The sequence below is a fragment of the Pseudopodoces humilis genome, chromosome 3 (assembly GCF_049639895.1).
Source record: "Pseudopodoces humilis isolate 2021_Gansu_Grassland_sample_001 chromosome 3, ASM4963989v1, whole genome shotgun sequence".
NCBI lineage: Eukaryota > Metazoa > Chordata > Aves > Passeriformes > Paridae > Pseudopodoces > Pseudopodoces humilis.
In genome coordinates, this window is record NC_142202.1 from 42,712,673 (window position 1) to 42,735,465 (window position 22,793).

The 22,793-nt window shown below is 42.6% G+C and overlaps 1 protein-coding gene across 3 annotated transcripts; it reads left to right on the forward strand.

The window, feature by feature from the left end:
- The first annotated feature begins 139 nt into the window (after positions 1-139).
- TAF5L (TATA-box binding protein associated factor 5 like) lies at positions 140-19,660 on the forward strand. Of its 3 annotated transcripts, none has more exons than XM_005518549.3 (5): positions 140-236; positions 4,318-4,462; positions 9,011-9,115; positions 11,859-12,583; positions 17,643-19,660. In XM_005518549.3, exons 2-5 carry the CDS (start codon positions 4,321-4,323, stop codon positions 18,438-18,440), a joined length of 1,770 nt encoding a protein of 589 aa, XP_005518606.1. In that variant the 5' UTR covers positions 140-236; positions 4,318-4,320; the 3' UTR covers positions 18,441-19,660. The 3 variants fall into 3 exon arrangements, with proteins under 3 accessions (XP_005518606.1, XP_014119066.1, XP_014119065.1); XM_014263591.2 differs by lacking the exon at positions 140-236 and adding an exon at positions 499-517; XM_014263590.2 differs by lacking the exon at positions 140-236 and adding an exon at positions 925-1,333.
- The last annotated feature ends 3,133 nt before the right edge of the window (positions 19,661-22,793 follow it).

Sequence of the window (22,793 nt, forward strand, 5' to 3'; positions counted from 1 at the left end):
GCCCCGGCTCCGCTCCCGCCCGCCCCGGCGTGTGTCAGCCGGGCCATGGAGGGGCCGCCGCCGCCCGCCGGGCCCCGGGCAGCACCGGCCGCGCCACCGGCACCGGCCCGCAGGGGGGGCGGCAGGGGCAGGGCGGCCGCCCGCGGCGCCCGGGGGCGCCGGGCGCTGTGACAGCACCCCCCGGCCGCGCCGCCCCCCGCCTGCCTCCCGCCGCCTCCCGCCGCCTGCGATGCTCAGTGAGTGGGGACCGGCCCGGGGCTGCGGCCCGGGTCTCTCGCGGGGGGGTGCGGGAGGCGGGGCCGGCCGCGGGTGCGGGGCCCGGGCGTCCCGGGGGCCGCCTCGTGGCGGAGGCCCGCAGGCCCGGCCCGGCCGGCGGCTCCCGGGAGGCCGGCGGGGCCACCTCGGGCTCGGGCGCGGCCCTGGGGCAGCCCCGGCTGCGGACGGGGCTGGGCGCGTGCCCTGCGCCCGGAGGTCGCGGCGAGGCCTCCGCTCGTGATACCCTCCTTTCCCTTGGAAAGTGCGTGGGCTTAATGAACGTCTTCTTATCGCGCCATCTCTCTTCCCTTTTCTTTTTTTTCCTCCTTTTCCTTTTTCTTTTTTTTTTTTCTTTTTTTTTTTCTTTTTTAAAATATTGCCAGGAGAAGGCTCTAACTTTGGCGCCCCTTCAGCGAGCGCCCTTCGGCCCGCGGAGCAGCCCCAGGACGGGCGTGGGGCCCCGCAGGGCTCCCGGCCCCGGTGTCTCCCGGCAGGGCCCAAAAGCGAGCAGTGCCTGGTCCCGCGGGTCCGCTCGGCTCAGGAAGGGCCCAGGGGTGGCGGAGCTGGAGCCGAGGTGGTGTGAAGTGGGCTGGAGGAAAGCGTGTCCCGCAGAGGACATAGGTGAAGCAGTGCTTGGCACCGCCTTAGGGCCGCGGGGGGGTCGGGGGGAGGCAGTGTGGAATTGGCAAAGCGTCATTCGTGGATGGTGAGCCAGATCTCGGTCCAAATGCAAATGGATTCATGCTCTTTTAAAATCACAGCTGTTCCCTCTCTGCCTCTTCACATGAATGCCACTGCTCAGGCAAAAGCCTTCTCCGTAGTTCCTGTTATCCTATTTTGCACCACCACCATGCTTTTCAAGTCAACTTGTCATGTTTACTTGCCTGTTTTTGTGAATTGCAGCTGCTGCATGTGCGACATCCCTTGGCTCTGAGTTCATGGTTATCTTCATATCAGTCTATCCTTATCTCGTTTATTCTGAAATTTTGTAAATTTCAGATTATCCTAATGTCACAAAATTAAAAATTGAGACCTGTTATTGCTGGTAGGCCCCAGATTTCATCTGTGGTGATAAAGGGTAAGCGATTATTTTTTGCTGTCCACAACAGGGTTCTTACTAGAGAATATTCAAAAGATGCTTTTGTTTTATGCTTTTATGTGCTTGGGGGTTGGGTCTTTTTTAAATTAACCCTCTAAAGCTCACAGGTCTTTCTTCAGTCTGCTGGAAGAAAGAGATTTCTGTCCCAGTGTCAGGACAGGAATACAGCGTTTTTAAAAGCAGTGTTTCCAGTGCTAGTTTTTAAGCTCTTTTTAGTATGTATGTGCTGGGATTATTTCAATGCTGCGGAATCTGCCTAAACCTGCACCTGAAATGTAGCATAGGCGGGAAAATAATTTCCGTGGCCCAGTGCTTAGTTCACAATTAATTTCCAGCTTTTCCAGGAAGGAGGAATTTGCAGTGTGTTTTGTGTTATTAGCCTCTGCTCTGTTTTTTTTCAGTGGTTTTGGTTCCTCAGAAAAAATTACCTTAACCTCATTACTTACCTTTCAATGCTCCAGTTTGGAAGGCTGCAGAAGATGCTGCATTGTAACTCTGCATTCTCACAATGTGATCTTTCCTCTCTCTTTCCTTATCTATTTTGCTTATCAGTAAAACTAGTTAACGGCATTAGTATTTATTTTTCTCTTTGGTTATTTGAGGAGAATGAGACAGCTGGGACTTCTGAACAATTGTTTCAAGCTTTATGCGTCTCGTGGACACAGAACTCTGTATACTTTCAGTTTTATACATATTTCAGAGATTATCTTCAGTTTTGAGAGCTAGAGTCTTAAAATCGATTGAAACTTAAAAACGCCAGGCTTGTCCTTTTATGCCTTTGAATTCTGCATCATTGACCCTCTGTGAATTGGCGTAGCTTGAACGAGGCTGAAGGCATTTTGGTAGGCCATCCTAATGTTTATTTTATGATACACTCTAATTTTGATAAAAGGCTCAATAGAGAATGTTTGTAGGAGTGTTGGATTTGCTCTTGCACTTTTCATGAATGCTTTTCCTGCCTCGGTGACATTGTTCTTTGTAATGCTAAGTGTGAAGTATACAGGCAAATTGAAGGAAGAAGCAAAAAGCTGAAATTAGTGTATGGGTGACAGCGCGTCTGATGACCACAGGTACTTCTTGGTGGAGATGCATTTCCTTAAGGTAGTTCCTGTTGTGTCACCTAGGAGCGGGGAAAAAAATAATCTCGAGATACTGCTGGTAACATCTCCTACTCGTGACTGCAGCAGGGAGTACATAGGGGAGCAAAAAACTGTACAGGTTGCATAAATGCCTCAGTTTATTGCATAAATGCCTCGGTGTGGACCTGGCCAAATCATTTGCACGTGAGTCCATGCTGCTGGCTGAAATGCAGAATGGTAACAATACACTGAAACTTAGTTAAGGGTGTTTTTTAGGTGGGTGCTAAGTTGCTGGTCCATCCTTGTGTCCACTTTGTGGTCTTCATAAGAGTTCTGTCTCCTACAGTTTTGTGCAGCAGAAGCATTATACTTAGATATAACTGCTTTAATTGCAGGGAAGATGAAAAGGAAGTTTGCTTTTGGAGTGAAAAAGAGTATTGAAAACTTTTTATTTTAATGGGTCTATCTGGAAATGCTGTGAAAACTCCCACCTATTGATAGCCCTTCCCCACCCTCAACAGTTACTTAACCTGTGGGAACAAATGGGAATCTTTTTCAACTTTTCACCCAGTCATGTGGGTTTGCAATTCCACATACCTGTTGAAAGTGAACTATTGCTGAAACCTTGCATCCTCATCCACTTGTATGTAACTTTGCAGAAGAGTTATTGTTCTAACAAGTGGAATAAGCACTAAAGTGTGTGTGGATATTAGAAAAAACTCATTTGTAATAATATTTTAAAAGCTGCCCTGTTGGTAGAAATAATGGTTCTTACAAAGGGAGGCAGGGCATCCTTGTCTCTCTAAGAGAAGTTGTGTTTCATTGGATTTAGCTGCTCAAACCAGGAAGCACTAGCGCTCAGGGAACATTCATGTCATTGGTAGTGGGGCTGTAAGGTGTTGGAACTGTCTCCAGGCAGGCTTTACCTGGTGTTGTAATAGGAAAACCCCCCCTGTGGCTTGGTTCTGCTTTATTTAAAGCCTTTTAGGTTACCTAAAGTTTTGTGTAAAGTCAATGGCTATTGTGAAGGATTGGTGCAGTCAGCGACTACCCAAATAGCAAGGGAGCTGTTGCATTCATCTTACTGAGGTTCCTTTTTTACAAGCCAGGGGCTAAAAACTAGCATTGGGCTGATTTTGAGGTACTTCCAAGTGGTGATTGTGAGAATGGCTTCCTAAATGTATATTAAAAAAAACCTTCAAAGGATTCTTTTTGTTTCAAAGTTTTGTAGGAGGAAAGCCTGGATAGGTCAAGGCAGGTAAGAAACACAGAAGGAAGGCTCTGCTTTTAATTTCCTTCCTTTTTTTGTGGGGACCTGTCTGAGGGAAGTGCCAGAAGTCTGGCTCTAACCTTTAAGTTCAGCCAATAAGCTGTTGCTTCTTGGACTCCCCAAACAGATGTGCTATATAAAGCATTATGTTTCCAAAATTTCCATCTTTATATGTTAATTTCCCATTCCACTGGATCTTCTGGAGTTTTGGGTTTTTTTTTTTGTTGGTTGGTCAAGCAGAGGAACCAGAAAATGACTGAAGATTACTCAAACTGCTGCTATCAAAACTCAACAAGGAGAGACATTCCCTTTTTATGAGCTGTTTTTAACAAAAATGCTTTGGTTCACCATTGCTGTTTTAGTCCAGAATCCTCAAAACTATTTTTGATTCCTCTGTGAAATTAGTAGAATTAGGCAGCAAAATATCTTCAGGGGTCTACAAAATGTCTATTTAGGCCATAGTACTGAGAGGCAAATCCCCGAAGGTTCTGTTTCATACTTCAGCAACGAAAAAACAGAGATGTTTGTTTTCTGTCAGTATTAATGCAGCTACAGTCTAAGTTGATCTCAGCTTAGCCTGTAAGAGTCTCATCACATCTTTCTTTTCTTTTGAGGTCATGAAACGCATACGCACAGAACAGATTCAGATGGCAGTGTCCTGCTACCTCAAGCGCCGTCAGTATGTGGACTCGGAAGGTCCCCTAAAACAAGGGCTGAGGCTGTGTCAGACTGCTGAAGAGATGGCAGCTAATCTCACAGGTAATCCTATCGTATTTTCCATGACTACCTCGTGGCAGAGTTGTGAGCATGTGTGCTGGAAGCTGTATGAATTTGTGTGCACATATGGGCATTTCTTCTTTTGAAATTCAGAAATTTCTCACTGTTAAGTTGGTGTGAATTATGAACTTTTGAAGAATGAAAGTGTGGGTGGAAGTGTAACGAGGTGACATTCATAGTCAGTGAAACATCAGGCTGAAATACCATGTGAGGGTAGTGGAAAATACATAATGTTTTATCCCAGATAGCATGAAGTCTGGTGAGTAGTGGTGCTTTGGAATGAAGGGGAGGAGAAGAACCTATGAGAAAGGAAGTGAAGCAGGAAATTTCTGTTCTACCTTTGTACGCCAGCAGAGTTATATCGTGTGAAATTACAGTGATAAGGCTGTGTCTTTTTCTGGGCATAGTCAGCTTTATAGTCTTGAGAAGTCTTCTCTGTCATTTGGGGAAAAATCCCAAAACCTTCAGTTGATGAGACAAGGCGTGCAGGGAGATAAACTTTCTTCTCTTTCCTTAAGACTTCTGAATCCTGCCACACTGCTTCCCTTCCAATTTGTGTCTGTGACAGTTTTCATTGTAATTATTATTTTTTTTTAACAAACTCTGCTGCTGCTTGAGCACATAGAAGTATTGGAAGGATGAAAGTTACGTGAATGTTATAGAGATTAAAATTACTTCTAGAAGTAATAGAAAATACTGGGCTAGCATTTTGGGTAAAAAAAACAAGGAGAAACTTTTCTGTCAACATAACTGCTTGGATTATGACAGTATCTCAGACAAAGAGGAGTGGTGGAGTTACTTGTAATACAACTTGATTTGAAAAGTATATAACTGTGTTTGTGACTAAATAAGACTGGGTGTAGGAACAGATTTTCTACCTTTAGAGTATTTCACCATAGTTAACCATCCAAAGATGAGTGACCTGTAGGTAAATGTCCAGGAGGATTCCTTCAGTGGCCTGGAGGAAATTGGACAATATTTCATTATTAGAGGCAACTTAACATCTTAGTACTTATAATTTCCTTGTTTGTTTGTTTTTTTTATCAGAAGTTTATTGCAATCCCTGAAAAAGTACTGGGGAAGATGGGGAAAGAATGAAACCAAAGTAAACTGCTGAATTGTTTTTCAGTGGGAGATTTTATGTGAGAAGTGAATAGAAAGGTCAGTGTCAAAACATGCTCAGAATGTGATACCAACCATATGAGGAGGACCCAGAAGTGTGTGAAGCAGTGATGAAGTGGATTACAAGCCCATGCACGAGCATGTGGGCTCATGCAGAAAAAGAAAAAAAAAATCAGTAAAGAGTGTGAATGAGTGTGTGTTTGGTTTTTGTCTTTTTTTACTGATCTTCCACCAAGTGTTACTGCTAAATTTCATATTAGTCTTTATCCTCTTGCCACTGGATGGGTTTTGTGGATGGTGGTTGAGAATTTAGTCATCAGTTTTCATTAGAACTGAAAATGGGCTGCTCTCATGTGTTCAGCTGCTTACTGCTGCTTGTCAAACGTGCTTGCAGTGAGCTGTCAGTGAGCATGCTGCAGTTCCATCAATGACTGTTAGAAAAGTAAACCGGAGCTTGTTACTTAATCTGACAGCAGATGCTGAAAATACTTTCTGCTGCAGTCATCTTAGTTTTGTGAACTGAGTAAAAACTGAGCAGATTGTACAGCCTGCAGTGCTTTATTTTGGGGAAAGTGATCAAATGTGTTTTTCTGAAGATGTTTTTGCTTTATCCTTAGTAGAGCTCACCTTGTCTTTCATGTTCAGCTCTTTTGTTTGACTTTTAAATTAACTAGCCTTTGTGAATGGGAGACTTGGACAGGACATGGGAAGATGATTTGGTCCAACCTTTTCTGTGGAAGAGGGAGCCCAGATGAGATTACCTAGGATTCTGTCCAATTATATCTGCAGGAAAATACAGCACAGAGCTTCCTTGTGATTATCCCCTGTTTCTCTAGAAAACAAGAACAATGTCTGTGTACAGAGTGAGTGACCAAGGAACAGGTTCCTCTAATACTGCCCATAGCACTGTTAGCATATATGACCAGCTGAAATAATGTGCAGTTATACATCATCACACTCACCTAAAATAGGAATCAGTTGCTGTTACACGACATTTACAGTAGCCCCATGTTTGTTAGCTGGTAGCCAACAACGAGACCAGGAGGGTACTGTCCATATCCCTGAGTCAGGAGTGAGTTCCTTTGAATTTCCTAGCTGGCTACATTTATTGGATATGAAGGAGCAGATATTTCCAGTAGATGTTCTTACGAGCACTGGGAAAGATGGAAAAGAAACTGTGGTGGATTTATTAATGTATGAGAAAGATAGATAACAGCCAGTGTTTTATTTCTACCAGGTGGAAAATGTGCATGGAATTTTACTCTTGTTTTGGAATATGTTCACTTTTTCATCCTTTTTGCAGATCTCATTGGTTTAAAGTTTCGGGAAGAAAGAGAACTAGAATCTGTTAGAACTGTCTGGTATGTAGGGTTCATTTACCATTTGCTGGATGGGAATGAGCTCTAGCATCATTACTGAAAGAATAGGCCATAATGGTTGCCCAGTCAGACTGTTTCAGGACAGGTAGACAAAGATGATACTCCACTTAGTGAAGCATGAAGTACACCTTAATTTTGGAATTAAGTTGCTTATGCAGAGAAAGTCATGATGTGGAGACGATATCTCATAAAGTCTAGGCCAATAAGTTGTCCTTGCAGAGCAGGAGCAAGGTGGTTGGCCATTCCCATTCCTGCAGAAATGAGGCTGCCAGATCTCTGTGAATAGTTGACTGTTGCATGTAATCCTGTAATAGCATAAGGGACAGGCCCTCATATTTCTCTATTTTCTTGCTTTTACAAAGGGTTGTATGGGTGACATTGGAAACTATCACTAAGTATTCTTGAGTTACTACATGTGCATACGTGCAGATTACTTTCTCATACTGAATATTGATAATGTTCCATTTTTTACACATCCAAATAACAGAGCTTTTTACTTTAGCTGTTGAGTAGTACCAGAATGTGGGCCTTTAGTTCTTACTGTTCTTACCATATTTCAGTTTCTGAAGCAGCCAGGCTGCAGAAAGCTCAGTGTAGCTGTGCCTTTCAGCAAGTTACATTTGTTTATATCTAAACTGATTTAAGAGATGATACCATATTGGTGCTGGAACCTGGTTTTGTTGTTTTGGCTTTTTTTCCCCAAGAGAGGATGATGAGCTCAGCCCATCTCTCTGTTTCAAAACCTGAATTCAGCTTGCCAAACATACCTCCTGTATTTACATAAGCTGAAGGAAGGTAAACCTGTGTCTTACCAGAGTGAAAGAGTGAGAGCAGTGGGAGAAGAATAGTGACAGGCTGCCTGTGTACCATGTGCTGATCTCTTTCTAATTAGAGGCATTGAGATCAGCTGGAGGCAGGCCTATCTCTGTTTAGTGTGTGAACATTTGATAATGTTGTTTATAGACTTCCAGGGCTGTCAAACTTGTGCCTCTGTGCATGAGCCAAATGCTGGAACAAAAAGCCCCCCAGTCAATCAGGAGTAGAAAGGCAGAGGATGGGAAGTGGTGCAGGGCAAGGGAGACCAAAATAAATTGAAGTGAAAGTAATAAAAATAGGAGGTTTGGAAGGGATGAGAGTTATGATTTGGAAAAAAAAAACCAAAAACAAAACCTGAAAGGAAAATAGTGAAACTCCTTGCTTTCTTGTGCTCTGTTTAGAACAGCAGAACTTGGGTTTCTAATCACTGGTATTTGCATGTGCTTGGTGTTTCTTTATGCATGTCTGTAAACTTGCACAAAGTCCTCTACAGATTCCAGGCCATTTTCAGAACAGCAAAGGTTTGGTGCCAGAGAAGGAGCAGCCAGTTCCCTTTCTAAATAGTCCAGAACCACTTTTTCCAGAGTCTGAGAAGACTGTAACAACTGGGTTTGTGGTCAGTTACCAGCTGCCCCTTCACCTAAAATCCTCCTCAGGGTTTGGTTAAAAATTACTAAGTGTTTGCTTACAGATTCAATATTTTCTCCACCACCTCTGTGAGACTTAATAAATGATAATGATTATAATTTGTTGTAAATTATAATGACTGGGACAAGAAATTTGAGGATCTGAAATAGTACACTTTAGACCTGTTCATGATGGTTGGTGGGACTCACTGAAAAAGAAACTGTATTTTGGAAAAAGTGGTATGTTGCTTTCATCATCGTTACTGAGTGTAAACTTACAACACCATAGTTGTAAAACTTCTAAGGGGTCTCTGATGGTTGTTACTCTGAATATGGAGCAGAGGAGTTGCTGAGATTTTTTGGGTGGGTTTTGGCTTTCAGTGTATTTTCTCATTTGTGATCTGTCTAGGTGGTTAATCCATGTTTAGATGCTTTGGTCTATGTATTTTGTCATACCTGGATGATTTGAAAGATGAAATGTCCTCTGAAAGGCTGCATACCTTGGATTTAATGAGAAGCTTTGTTTTCAGGAACACATGTAAAAATCCTTAAATCCTCATGTAATTTCTGCTTCTTTTATTTCACAGTCCAATCTGAGTCTGGTTGTGCCAACGTCGTGTCTGCAGCTCCCTGCCTGGCAGAGCCACAGCAATATGAAGTACAGTTTGGACGATTACGCAATTTTCTGACAGGTAAATCAGGAAGAAGAAAGTAGCTGACTTTTTTTGTCATTTCAATGGGTAAAGGGCAATATAATAAAATTGAAAATCATGTCTCTAACAACGTTTTGATTTCTAGTTTTGAGGTTTCAGTTAAAATAGAAATATTTAATTTTTCTTTGTTTGGTTATTTTCTGTGTGCTGAATTGCTTTGAGTTTTGTACATGGCTGGCTCTTTGCACTTTCTTTTTCAAGCATTTGCTCTTTGTAGGTCTTTGTAGACAATGCCATATTTACTCAGGACAGGAAGGAAAATCAGTGTTTTATGTGAAAGGCAAGTAACTGAGAAATGACTGTAGTTCTCTCTTGTCTTCTAGTTTAAGGTTTTTAATTTTATCCATAATTGGCTTGTTTTTATGATGGTCTGGATTTTTAAAGGAGAATCTGTTCCCATAAATTTAGTTGTACTGGTTTTGAGACTGGAGCAATACAGCAAAGTAAAAAAAAACAGTCTTACTCTGTAACACTGCAAAAGACAAATCATTATTTTTTTTTTAATAGTTATTTGATAATTTATTTTAAAATGTACTCTTGGGAATGTCCTTATTTATACCATAAGTCCCCAACATAGGAAGAAGAAAGCAGATAAAATTTTTGAAGAATAGTACCAAGGAAAGTGAAGTTGTCACACGCAGCATTTGTCCAGTGTAGGGATTTGATCCCAGTGTGCATAACATCGGGATTATTATTTCTGATAGTTTTGGAAGGGAAGGGAGCAGGAAGACAAAGGCAGAAAATACTGAATTCTTGGGGCCTTGCCACCTTAAAGCAGTTCAATACCTTTGCACTTTAGTATTTGAAGTAAATCCTGATGGTTTAATAGATTTTTAGAAGTACAATAACTCTGTTCAGTGTTTGGTGAAGTGCTTGCTTAATGCTTGATGAAGTGCTAGGTTTTGGTGTTCAGGTTGACCACTTCCATCTTTTTTGTCCCTCTTGTTCTAGTTTGATATCTTACACACATAACTACTTCTGTTGAAGGGAGTAGCTTGCCAACCAGCCGCAAGCAAGGCACAGCAGGACACTTCCCATTTCTGTGACACCTGCCCCACTGAGGAGTGGGCAGAGGATTAGTGACATGGAGTAACTTAACTAACTAGTCTCTAGTTCAACCACCTGCTAAAAGCAGGGCAAGATGGGTGTTTGGTCAGGTTGTTCAGGGCCTTTTCCAGTCAGGTTTAGAAAATCAAACACTCTGGAGATTGCTGTGCATCTCTGGGGCTCTGCTGTGGTTCAGTGAGAATTTCCCTTGTAGCAGCTTGCCTGTAGTCCTTCCACTGAGCACCTCTGAGAAGAGGCTGGCTCCTTTTCCTGTATAATTTCCCACTGGATACTGAAGGCAAACAGTTGAATACCCCCTTATTCTTCAGGCTAGACAGACCCAGCTCCTGTAACCTCTTCATATGTTCCCAGCAAACATTTTCTTTGTTCCTGTTTCTGCCAACTTCCCTCTCTTCCCTTTTTCCCCTACTGCAAAGTAAGGTACTTCCTCTTGTTTCATTTTTGGACTAGTGCACCTGGAGAAAAAAGAGACCTGCTGACTACTTAGAGCTTTTACTGTATGCATTTACATTGTTTTCACTGGCTTTGGCCCAGTTTCAGTGGGACGTGAAGGAGAGTGATGCTCAAGTATGCAAATATATATGTATACACTGCACACCACACATACTCTGTAGTTACTCTTGTAGAATTGAGAGAGAGGCACAGTGTGGACTAGAGAAAGTCTGGAAGAGTGCTCAGCACAAGGAGAAATAACCTAATGGAAAGTGAGAGAAGATAACATCCATTGGTGAGTGGCAGGAAGGAAGAGCATGGTTGAAAAGCAGCAATGCCGTTTGCATTTTGAGGATCAGCAAATCTTTAAGGATCAGCAGTGCCTATTTGTTTTCCAGTAATTTGGACCATTTGGTCCTGTGGTAGTAACCCTTGTGGCTCTGTTTGTTGCTATGGTGTTCGGCAGGGCTCCACTCCTCACAGCTCCCTGCAGCTGGCAAACAGCCCCAGAGAAGCTGGGGAAGGAGGGGTGGAGCTGTTGCGCAGATCGGCCTCTGCAAGGTACAGCACAGCCTAATCGGGGTTTGTTACACTGTGTACTAGGAATTACTGCTGGGATTTGCCTTGGCAGAGGGAGAAAAGCGTGTACATGAGCAGGCACAGAAATAAAACAAGAGCACAGCATATTGCAGTACATTTTGGAAACTGTAGCTTCCTTTCCCCTGAAGAGAAATCAGTTCCATCCAAAGCACCACACTCACATTTTAGTGAAAGAAAAGAAAAGACACCAAAGCTCAGGCCAGACAAGCTTGGTAAATAATTTCGGCTTAAACACTTAAAATACTCTTTTAAATATAATTTATGTATTTTAAAGTTCATTTATCACAATAAACAAAGGGTACAAAGGGCATACGTTTTCTTTTCAAATAAATGGGGAAAATTCAACTATCATGTATTTTATGAGGTGGTATATTATTAGCTGTCTCACACCTGAAAAGGGTTGTGAAATCTCTGCATTTTGTTCTGACAAGGTACCTCACCAACCTCCATTGTACCTCCTTTAGGTGACAGAAGAGGTTCACTTAGATGTGCCAGCAAATGTCCCTTTTTTGCTTGCTCTCTGATGTCACTGTAAAGGCTTTTTCAGTAGTCATCCTTGCTCTGTTTCATTCCCAGCAAAAAGTTTGAGAAGGCATTCAAAGTTTGTTGTTTTTTCATACAGATTCAGATTCTCAGCACAGCCATGAAGTGATGCCTCTTCTATATCCCCTCTTCGTCTACCTCCATCTGAACATGGTCCAGAATGGCCTAAAAAGCACAGTGGACAGTTTTTACAGCCGCTTCCATGGCATGTTCTTGCAGAATGCCAGCCAGAAGGATATCATTGAACAGTTGCAGACTACCATGACTATTCAAGATATCCTGTCCAACTTGAAGCTCCGGGCTTTTCTGGACAACAAATACGTCATCCGCCTTCAAGAGGACAGCTACAACTACCTTCTTCGCTACCTCCAAAGTGACAACAACAACGCCCTGTGCAAAGTCCTGACCTTGCACATTCACCTGGATGTGCAGCCTGCCAAGAGGACTGACTACCAGCTCTATGCTGGTGGGAGCTCCTCACGCAACGAGAGCAACGGCCTGGAACCCAGCGACGTGCCAGCTTCCATTCTGCAGAATGAGGCAGCGCTGGATTTACTGCAGGACAGCATTAAACGTGTCAAGGACGGGCCCCCTTCCTTAACCACCATCTGCTTCTATGCCTTCTATAACACGGAGCAGTTGCTGAACACTGCAGAGATTTCACCAAATAGCAAGCTGCTCGCTGCTGGGTTCGATAATTCATGCGTGAAGCTTTGGAGCCTGCGCTCCAGGAAGTTGAAGTCTGAGCCCCACCTTGTTGATGTGTCCCGCATCCGTTTGGCTTGTGACATCCTGGATGAGGAGGTCTGAATACCCTTTGTTCCCCTTCTGCTGACCTGTTTTAGATGTGAATTGCTGAGTATCTAGTAAAGTCTTAGGGAACAACAGACAACTTATCTGCCTTGATACACAGATTTTATAAGCTACTCTCATCCTTGTTCTTCCCTGCAGTGGTTGTAAATGCTAAACTGAGGTGCAGTCAGTCTGTGCTTAGGTCATAGTTTATAAGTCCTAGGTGCTGATCCCCCTCCTCCAGCTGTCCTTGAACAGATGACAGTAGATAGGCAACCCAGGAAGGACAGGTGACTAGAGTAGGCTCCCTTCCCTGAGGAGCACGAAGCCGTCTTTGGGAAGGGAAAACGAAACAAGGTGATAACGGACAATGAAAACACAGTGCTAGATGAAAACTAGAAGAAGGAAAGTAGCTCAGAGCAGCCAGGCAGCAGGGTTGAGAGAAGGTGAGAGACACAGGAAGAGGAAATTATAGACAAAGTAAGGAAAGAGCTAAAGATATCTGATCAGATGCCTACGTGCAAAACTGTATTTCAGGTATCACCTTCATTTACCAGAGGTCAAGAGTTACAGAAAAATTATGCAAAATGTCTCTATTAAGGAATCTGAAGTGTAGAAACTTAAGAGGCTTCCTATTCCAGAATGCTGGAGACAAGGATAGAGATGTGTGTACCTTCATGTGTGTACATGCAATGCTAGATGGCATCTTCTGCTTGACCTTTTTTTTTTTCTTTCATTCTAGTCACACCCTTCCTCCCCTCTCCACACAACTGCACAAGTAGCAACTTATATCTGCTTAGAGATCGAAATTGTGACTCTTCTGTTGTTTAATCACTGTTCTCCTTAAAAAAAAACGCCAAAACATCATTTGTTCTTGCGTTGGGTGTTTAGCAGGAGAGACACCCTTTTTTCCACTGTTTTTTCTTCTAAAAAATACTTATTAGCAAGGTTCTATTTATTTTGGAAGAGTGCTGAGAGCTTGGTGTATTCAGGGATCTGTGATTAGGGATTGCTTTGTTAAACAGCTTGAGAAAAGAGGCAGGCATCAAGGTGAGACAGCACAGCAGCATGTTCCCTGCTTCCCAGGTTAACCCTTTTTGCATAGTGAGCAGGTAAGTGGGTCAGACTAGCCCAAAATGGAGCTATGGAACTGCAAGAGTTCATAGGGCATGTGACTGTGTACTGCCCATCATGGAAGCCAAATGTCAGCAACCTGCAACAGAGGAGAATTTGTCTGGTAAATCAGCAGGTCACCTTCTTTGGCTCTGAACTGCAGAAAAGTGAGATATTGCCAGATTACCAGAAGTGTGTGTATTAGCTTTCTTTGGCATGTAGTTGTAGGCTTGTGTATTGTACATGTATTAGGACAGCCTTGGAATCCTGAATGCAAGTGGCTTTTGGTGGCTATCTGATGTTTTGTGTACTCTGCAGTTTTTGTGCACAGGTCTAAAGCCAAAAATTGGTCAAAAATCAGCAAAGATCAAAGTCGTCATTGCCCTTAATAATTTCCACCACTGACAAAACAAACAGTGACCTGAGCAGGAGTTCAGAGATGAGGGAGCATACCAATACCAGCCTGAACACAAACTTGGTTACCAAATGCAAATGAAAGCCCCTTGACTAAAATTCAGTTATCTGGGAGCCCTAAGTGAAAGTACACAGGCAGCCAGTGTTGCAGGTGGGAACAGGCCAGCACTTGCTTTGATGCCATGGGAGAGGAAGCCAAAGGTACCAAGAGCAAACAAGACTACCTTGACTGGGCTGCAGCTTAGTGTGAGGAGGGAGCTGTATTTCAGATTGTCACTGCAGTCTGATCAGTAGCAATTCACAGGAATAAAGCTGATATAATCTTTGACAAAGAACAAAAATTCTGAATGTGCTTTGACTTTATTTCTGTGAGTTCTGTAGAGTAACTTGTGAGGATGTTAAAATTTGGTTTGGTTGATTTCTGTATTGTATAATTAGCTTTGGATAATGTATTTAAATAGTAATGCATTAAATAAGTAGTCTTCAGCCGTTTTTTTTATTTTCTGCAAGGAAACAGATCCCTCCTTTTATGAAGTCATAGGGGTCTAAAATCATGCTAGTTTCAGTGGATGTTCTTAAGGGTGGCACTAAAGCTACTCTGTTTGGTTTATTAATTCTTGTGAAGGGGTGGATATATTTATATAAATGAAGATGAAACTTAGCAAACGTGTTAGAACAACATTTTTTCCTAGTCCATATGAAGCCTTTTTGTCACTAAGGTCAAAATCATCTTCTAGATGTAGTTTTACTAACTTTTGCTCAGTGTGGTGCTGTAGTGTACTTCACTAGAGTAGTCTTGCTTCTTGCAAATAAGAGAGGCTTATTCTTTTGGGATACAGTAATTCTGTTTTCTTTATAGTAGCATCTCACAAATGCCACTTTATAGTCTCTCTTACTTTGGGTCCAGTATAAAAATGGAGTTTTGTAGCTGCACAAATGGATGTATTGTCTTGTCTCTTTGCAATTTTACCATGCTTATTGCTGGTACTCCATAAATCAACATCAGAAAATAATGCTCTGTTGCAAGCTACAATAGTGCCAGCCTTTAAATCCTGTGAAGACTAAGACTTGGCCCTATTTAGCTCTGCTTCTAAGGTTCTGATTTTAAGTGGCAGTGGTCCTTCAAGTGGTAATGAGTGGGGATGATGCTGATACCTTGTTTGATGGCACAGGGGAGGGAATTCTGGAAGGAGCAATAAAAAACATTCTGCAAAGAGAGCCATCCTTGCCTCATCTTCCCTACTAGGGCATCTCTGCTATAGGCAGATAAGAGATCTTCCCTTTTGACATCTTAAGAGCACTGCAGGATGAGAGAGATGATGACACCCAGGGAAACGTGTTACTGGTTAGAAAAAAAGAAAGGGAGGAATGTGAGATTATGATTTGTTTTTCTTTGAGGCTATCATTGTTGCTTTTTGAGGCTTAGTGGCTGCACTTGCAGCTGCCTTGCTAATCTGGTCAGCAGAGTGACTTGGAAAGGGAGGAAACTGAAAAATGTGGTGACTCAGAAGCATTATAGATGTACTGTTTTCAGTGAGCTATGACAGGAGTGTGCAGTTGTGCTAAGTGGGTGTCAAACAAGATAAGATTTGCTACCTGTGACCATATAGAAGTGTGAGTTTCAACACTGCAGAAGGTGGTGTCAAATCTCCTGGTACTGTAATACAAGGAGGGAAGAGGAGGTGCTTGCAGACAGCCAAGTAGCCTTGTATTTTAATGCACAAAATTCAGTACCTGGACTTGCAAAATTTGCAGAAACTACTGCAGTAGTACAATACAGGCAGCTTGAATGGGCTTCCTCTGGTAACTTGTCAGGAATCTTATGGTCATAATTAAATAGTATAAAATGCTGCAGGTATCGGGCATTCTCCTTTAATGTGGTAACATAGCCTAGATATGCTGTGGATTCCAGTAAGCCATGCTCTAGCTGAGGTAGAAAAGCAATTTGAATGAGGCTTTGCATGCCAGAGCCTGCAGTTCCTCTCTGCCTCACCTCCATAGCAGAGATGAAGTTGGCTTCCAGCCGCATCATAAAGCTCCCATGGGCACTGACTGTGAAGAGAAGCAGCATTGCTAAATATGGCTTGCTGCCTACAATGTAGCATGTTGTTGAGATGGAGAAAGGCAAGGAGATAGCCAAGTCAGAGTTTGCTCACCTCCAGCCTGAACTTTAAAACCACTGGAGGAGAAGCACTTTCCAGGCTTTTGCTAAATCTGAAGCCAAACTGTCTGTGGGTCCTGAGGTAAGGAGTGGGGGGAGATAGAGAGCTGCTTACAACACACCCAACTTCTGCTGCTCTGACTTCTGCTGGTTGCCAGCAGTCCTGCAGCCCTAGGGAATTGGGTTTCCTCTCAGGGCAGGAAGTGCCCCTTCTGCAGGAAACAGGCCAGTCTAAGATGATAAATGTTAAAGGGGCTGCTCACAAACAAAAGGATGTTGTGTTGAATTTGATGTGCAGAGATTGTGAATGAGTGTTACTGATTCAGTACTGAGGAAAAGTGTCTGCCTGACAGCCCCAAAGAAAGGTAGTCTCAAGCTACTATGCACGTGCACCCCAAGCAAGGGTTATCTTGCATAGTCTGTGAGATCCCAGCTTGTAAGCTAAGGAGACTTCTGAGATCTGTTGAACCCTGTGTAGTCTGTAACCTTAGAGTGTCAAGAGGTGCTACCTGAGCAGGGTTTTAGAGACTCTTACCTTCCATCGGGAGATTCTTTTAGCACAGCTCACTGAATAGTCTTTAAATACAAAAGCCTTTACTTGTTGACTATCTGCCCTGGTACTTGAATTGGAGAGGATAGAAAGGTTGCCAGGGCCATCATTTTTGTGATTGTTCATCTTCTCCTATGCCAAAATAGATACATTGACCTAAATAAGCTGCATATCTTTGCTATTCTTGAAGGCTGCTCTTTTAGGGTGAGGATGTGAAAGCATCCTGATGGAGCTTGCAGGGACAAATAGATGTTAGAGCCTTGCTGGGTTTCTGTTCACATGCAGGGTTAGGAAAGAATGTTAAGCAGACAGCTTGTCAAATATGCTTTGTCTTTCCATCTCCTGCCTTTTATTTAAGACATCTGTGATTGCTTCCCTCTGCTGTGAGATTCACTTCCAACAATGACCACACAAAAAGACTAGATTCCAAGATCTGTTTTCAACATCTTAGCCAAATGGTTTTAGTAGAGTGGATAGAAACTATGCATATGTTTTTAGCAAAAGGAAAAATGTCATTATATATTTTTTTCCCCTGTGCCTGCAGTCTCCAGTTAAGATGCCTTCTGGACTGAGCTTAAGGCTACTAAAATGAAAGATAATGCCTTTGTAGAAAGCCTTATCTCACCATCTCTTTGAGTATCCACTTAGAGCAAATTCACCAGCAATGTTTGTGTCTCAGAGCTGCACAAACTGTGCCACATCTAAAGTAAATAAAGTAAATAATATAACTCCTTCTGTATTAACACCCTCCTGGTTTCCTTGGGGAGGATTTTAATTTGTTGAATGGATAAACATGCTTTCCTTCCTTGTTTCTTTTTCTTCTTCATGACTAGGAGGAAGAGGATGACCATGCAGGCACAGAAATGAAGATCCTGCGAGGACACTGTGGACCTGTGTATAGCACCAGGTTCCTTTCAGACAGTTCAGGACTCTTATCTTGTTCTGAGGACATGTCCATCAGATACTGGGACCTCGGAAGTTTTACAAACACTGTGTTGTACCAAGGACATGCCTATCCTGTCTGGGACTTGGATATCAGCCCCTGCAGCCTGTACTTTGCCAGCGGTTCCCACGATCGCACTGCAAGGCTCTGGTCGTTTGATCGGACGTACCCGCTGCGAATATACGCGGGCCATTTGGCAGACGTGGACTGCATCAAGTTCCACCCCAATTCCAACTACTTAGCGACGGGTTCCACGGACAAAACCGTGCGCCTGTGGAGCACTCAGCAGGGCAACTCAGTGCGGCTTTTCACCGGGCACCGGGGCCCTGTGCTGGCGCTCGCCTTTTCCCCCAACGGGAAGTACCTGGCATCAGCAGGTGAAGACCAGCGGCTGAAGCTGTGGGACTTGGCATCAGGAACTCTTTACAAAGAACTGAGGGGGCACACAGACAACATAACCAGCCTTACTTTTAGCCCTGACAGTAGTTTAATTGCTTCAGCGTCGATGGACAATTCGGTTCGGGTCTGGGACATTCGGAACACTTACTGCAACGCCCCTGCGGATGGGTCTTCCAGTGAACTGGTTGGTGTATATACCGGACAGATGAATAACGTACTGAGCGTACAGTTTATGGCCTGTAATCTTCTTCTAGTGACTGGAATTGCACAAGAAAATCAGGAACATTAATTTTGCTTTTTGTCTTAGGGAAGTGGGTGGGTGTCTTGAATGCCAGAGTCCATTGCAAGCTGAGATTACTGACTGTGAAACACTTCTCTTCCTTTGCCCCCTTGAAAGGCATGTTCAGAGTGATGCAAATGCTTTAAGATGTCACAAAAATGCCTGTGCTGTTGAACAGAATAAGGAAAAAAAGGAGGATTGATGAAAATACATATACATTCTACTTTTGTACTTGTAGGAATGGGAAAAGGGGGAGTAAATCCAGTAGCTTGGGGAAACTGAAAGCCTGGCCCAGACAAGTGAAACTGCCAACCAGATAAACTGGTGACCTGCACTTAAATATCCTTCATTGATTGATGGGCACATCTTACCTACTGTTAATTTGGCTTGAGTGTGTGGAGAACTACTGGCCAAGTGGTTTTTGTTTTGTTTTGCTTTTGCTTTCCTGGTATTGCAGAGGACCAGCATTTTTAAGACCCTTCTATTAAAAGAACGTTATGTATTTTCTACAGTGATAGTGGTCCTAAATATTTCAGCTCCGTATAGCACTTCTGGAATATTTTTGACTAAAGAAGGAGAAAATACCTTTGTTCTTTTTTAGTAAGGGCAAGGAAATCTGACCTCAGTTGGGGCCCATCTCTGCATTGTTGTTCGGGTTTGGTTCCTGGTACTAGCTGTGATTATGTGTATTTATGTTCCATTAATTAGGAAATTTTCTGACTCTGGTTGCACTGTGTTTTGAGGATGGGAGGACAGTGGGGACAGAGTGGTGGCTTTAAGGATAATGAACAACTTGCCTTGTCTGGAGGGACGGCACCATAGAACAGAAACAGCCAAGTTGGGACTCCTAATGGAAACAGGGCATGGCAACCCACCACTGCACCTCACAGAAAGATTTCCATAAATGGAAGTTGGCAGTCTAGGGAGAGGGGGATGAGGAGAAACACACAAAATGACATGGGAAAAAAAATAGTATTACTAAATTATTGTGTGTACACAGAGGCAGCTCTGCCAGTGTTGGATTTTTCTCAAATGTTGCAATACCAGTTTCATGAACAGTTTGTGAGATAAATCATCAGCATTTACAAGGATCTGCAGAAAAAGCACGTTCTAGTTTGTCATTTGGAGAGATTAAATATTTCTGCTTTCTGGAAAGAGTTATTTTGTATTTTGTTTTCTATTAAAAGCATTTAGTTTAAAAAGAAAAATAAAAATTGTTTGGTCCCTTTCTGGGAAGTTTACTCTGACTTGTGTGAGAAGAAGAGGGCAGCAGCTCCCCCTGCACTTCTTGAGCCGGACCCCACTTAGAGGCTGAATCTGCTGGTCTCATTCACTTGGTGCTGTTTTGATGTCACCGTATTTGCTTTCCACGGAGCTGATGGGACACATCATGGAGTAGGATATTGGTACAGCTTTGTAGGTCAGCTGATATGTATGTGGAGGATCTAGGTACCCCCTGAGGTTAACAGTGTGCACCAGAAGGCCTCATTCTGTAGCACTACGTGACCTTTATTTTGTGGTTTGATCTTTCAAAATGCCTCTTCCAAGCAATGTTTTCTAGACAGGCTGTGGGTATTAAATGATAATTCCCATCAGCTTCCCTCAGCCCTTCTGGATTTTCATGAGAAAACTCTTGAACATCTAAACAGTCTGAGAGTACAGACAACAACTCACAGTTGCCACTTTATTTTATTGTGTATTTACAAAACAGTAAACTACAACAATCTTTTACCAGAAAAATGTTTGACCTTTCTGACATTAACACGAGCATGTGCTGTGGCTCAGTGCCGGGAGTACCAGAAACCGCTCTGGAGCTGAATGGCACTGCTGATCTTCTGACGGCTGCATGTCAGAAGTGTGAAGCAGTTTAACAATTCCAGACCAGGACTGGGCACATTGAAGAAAAATGAATGGAAGATGGTTGTGTTGCTGATGCTTTGTGATATGCAGGTCTCTACTACAGAGACCTCCATCCACTCTGTTGAGCCAGTACCGCTCACCAGACCAAACACATAATATTCTTCAACCTGCAGTAATCCCTTTAGTTGTTTAGAGTGGTTTTGCTCAATTCTGTAGATTCCAGCCCAAAGATTTCATTGTGAAATGACTCTTTTGGCTGAATGCCTGTGTGAATACCCAGGAAGAATATAGCCCACCAGTGCTCACTGGAACTCGTTTTGCCGTTTGTTGCCATATGTCCTGAGCAGTGTTTAGATTCAGAGCAGCTGGAGTTTTGGTCCTGAAGTAGAGCAAACGGCAACCAAGAGGAGGAGAGGAAGGGAAGGGGAAGAGGGAGGAGAAATAAGAACAAGATGGGCAGAGAGTAAAGTTTCTTATTAACATCTTACTTCTTACAACAAAATTGGGCTTCTTACTACTTGGGTTGCTCTGAAGTATTGCACGTAAAAGTGACAAGAGTAAAGAGACTTCAGAAGCAAATCCTGTTATATGCACATAAGCTAAAAGATGTAAAACAATTACATTAATTAATTGGAAAAACAATCATTAATTACATGCTTCAAACCTATAAACAACAATGTACTGTGTGGAGAATTTTTGGTGCTCTTTGAAGGATGCTAGGAAATAATCTAGACTATAAAGAATGCCTGCAGTTGATTGACGGGCTGAATTTTAAGGCAGAATTGGGAGGAAAGTATGAGTAGAAGGAAGAAATACCATAAAATCTAGCAGAATTTGGACTGTAGTTTCTATTACCTATCTAGTTCAGAAACTTGCATGGACCACTTTCTATTTTAAATATATACCAAAAACCACAAAAGTACTTGAGTTGACATAGTTAAGCACTCAAAAATGTTAACAAACATCATAGGAGGATCTTGCAGTTCATGTGTCCATGTGTGTAACATAGTTCTCAGTTGGGTAACAGGGTCCTGCTTCCCCTGCAAAACTTTTTACTTCATGTGCCTCCTGGATGATGCACAGAGCACCAGGCCCTGCATGGTACCAGCCAGTGGCTGTCAGGAGATACTGAGGAAAAGAGGACAAATGGACAGTGGTCCTTTCATGGTTTGCACAATCCTGTCTCCTCACAGTTAGATGTGCTGGGGGTTTGGGTTTGTTACAGTAGACTACTGGCACTGCAGACTATGTAGCTGATGATGCATTTAGTTTCATCTAAAACAGACTCATCTTTTATTAATCAGGTACATACTTGTAGCTTCCACAGTTTGCTGCAGCAAGTTCTACACCATGATTTTATTAGTGGGGAAAAATATTTCCTTGGTTTTGACATTTGTTAAATGATAATTCTGTTCTGTTCCCTAACTTCTTGATAAAGACACTGAAGAGGAAAACTTTGCAGGGTGTGAGGTACTCCAGGCCACAAAAGGTACAGACAAAGCTAAGATAAAAGTCCATGCTTAGTCATTGAATACTGAGGAAAGGAAAGGCTATGTGCTCTTAATAAATTGCTACACCCATTCATAGGTCTATACCAAAGTTGCCCTTCTCACTTTCAGCACAGGCATCGCCCAAGCAATGTGCTGCCACACTGTTCAGTCTAAATGTCTTAATTCCTTCATCCTGTTCCTCCCCATTCTTGTCATTTTGTGAAAACACTGTCTTTTACAAGTGTTTTTAGGTCAAAAAACATTTTACAGAAATGGTATTTCCATTAACAGGTCCTTCGGGTTCACCAAGAAAAATGAAAAGGACTTCAGGCCATGTTGCTAACCTTTTTTCAACACGTGCTGCCTTTTGTTGGACCTCTGGGCTCTGTGGATTCTTCAACAAAGTCCTGAAATGGCCTTTCTTCTGAGTGGTGTCTAGTTGCTTATGGTGAGCCAGGCTCTAAAACTGTACCACTACAAGACGCCAATGTGACAGTAAAATTAAGTGCCTGGATGTCCCTTGCCAAAGACTATCCTGGCATGCTGCACATCAGCTATGAGGTTTTTTTGAAAAAAAAGTAATGGATAGGAACCCAAACTGACTGAAATACCAATGTTCACCCTGTTCAGTGTACTTTAAGTACAAAATAATAATAAAATTTTTCCTCTGGACTGGTAATTTTTTTTAACAATTTTAAACCTCTCTTGAAGAAACAGGAAGACCTGGTCTTCTTGGGACAAGAACAAGGAAGCTGTAGAAGTTATAAAAATAACTTTATATTACAAGCGTTACTCTTGCATTAAGCTGAGGGTTAGGGGAGGAAGGAGGCAATTTCAGAAGCCTGTTTTATCAGTAGCCCTGATTTCCTACCTAGTCCAGGTCTTTGCAGTTCCTTTTAGGATAAAATTTTCTTCTCTGCACAGGTTTGTAATCTTCAATGAAGTTGTAGTCTTCTGTTTATGACAAGCTTGATAACAACAATATTTTAGCATATACAGATGGGGGATCAGC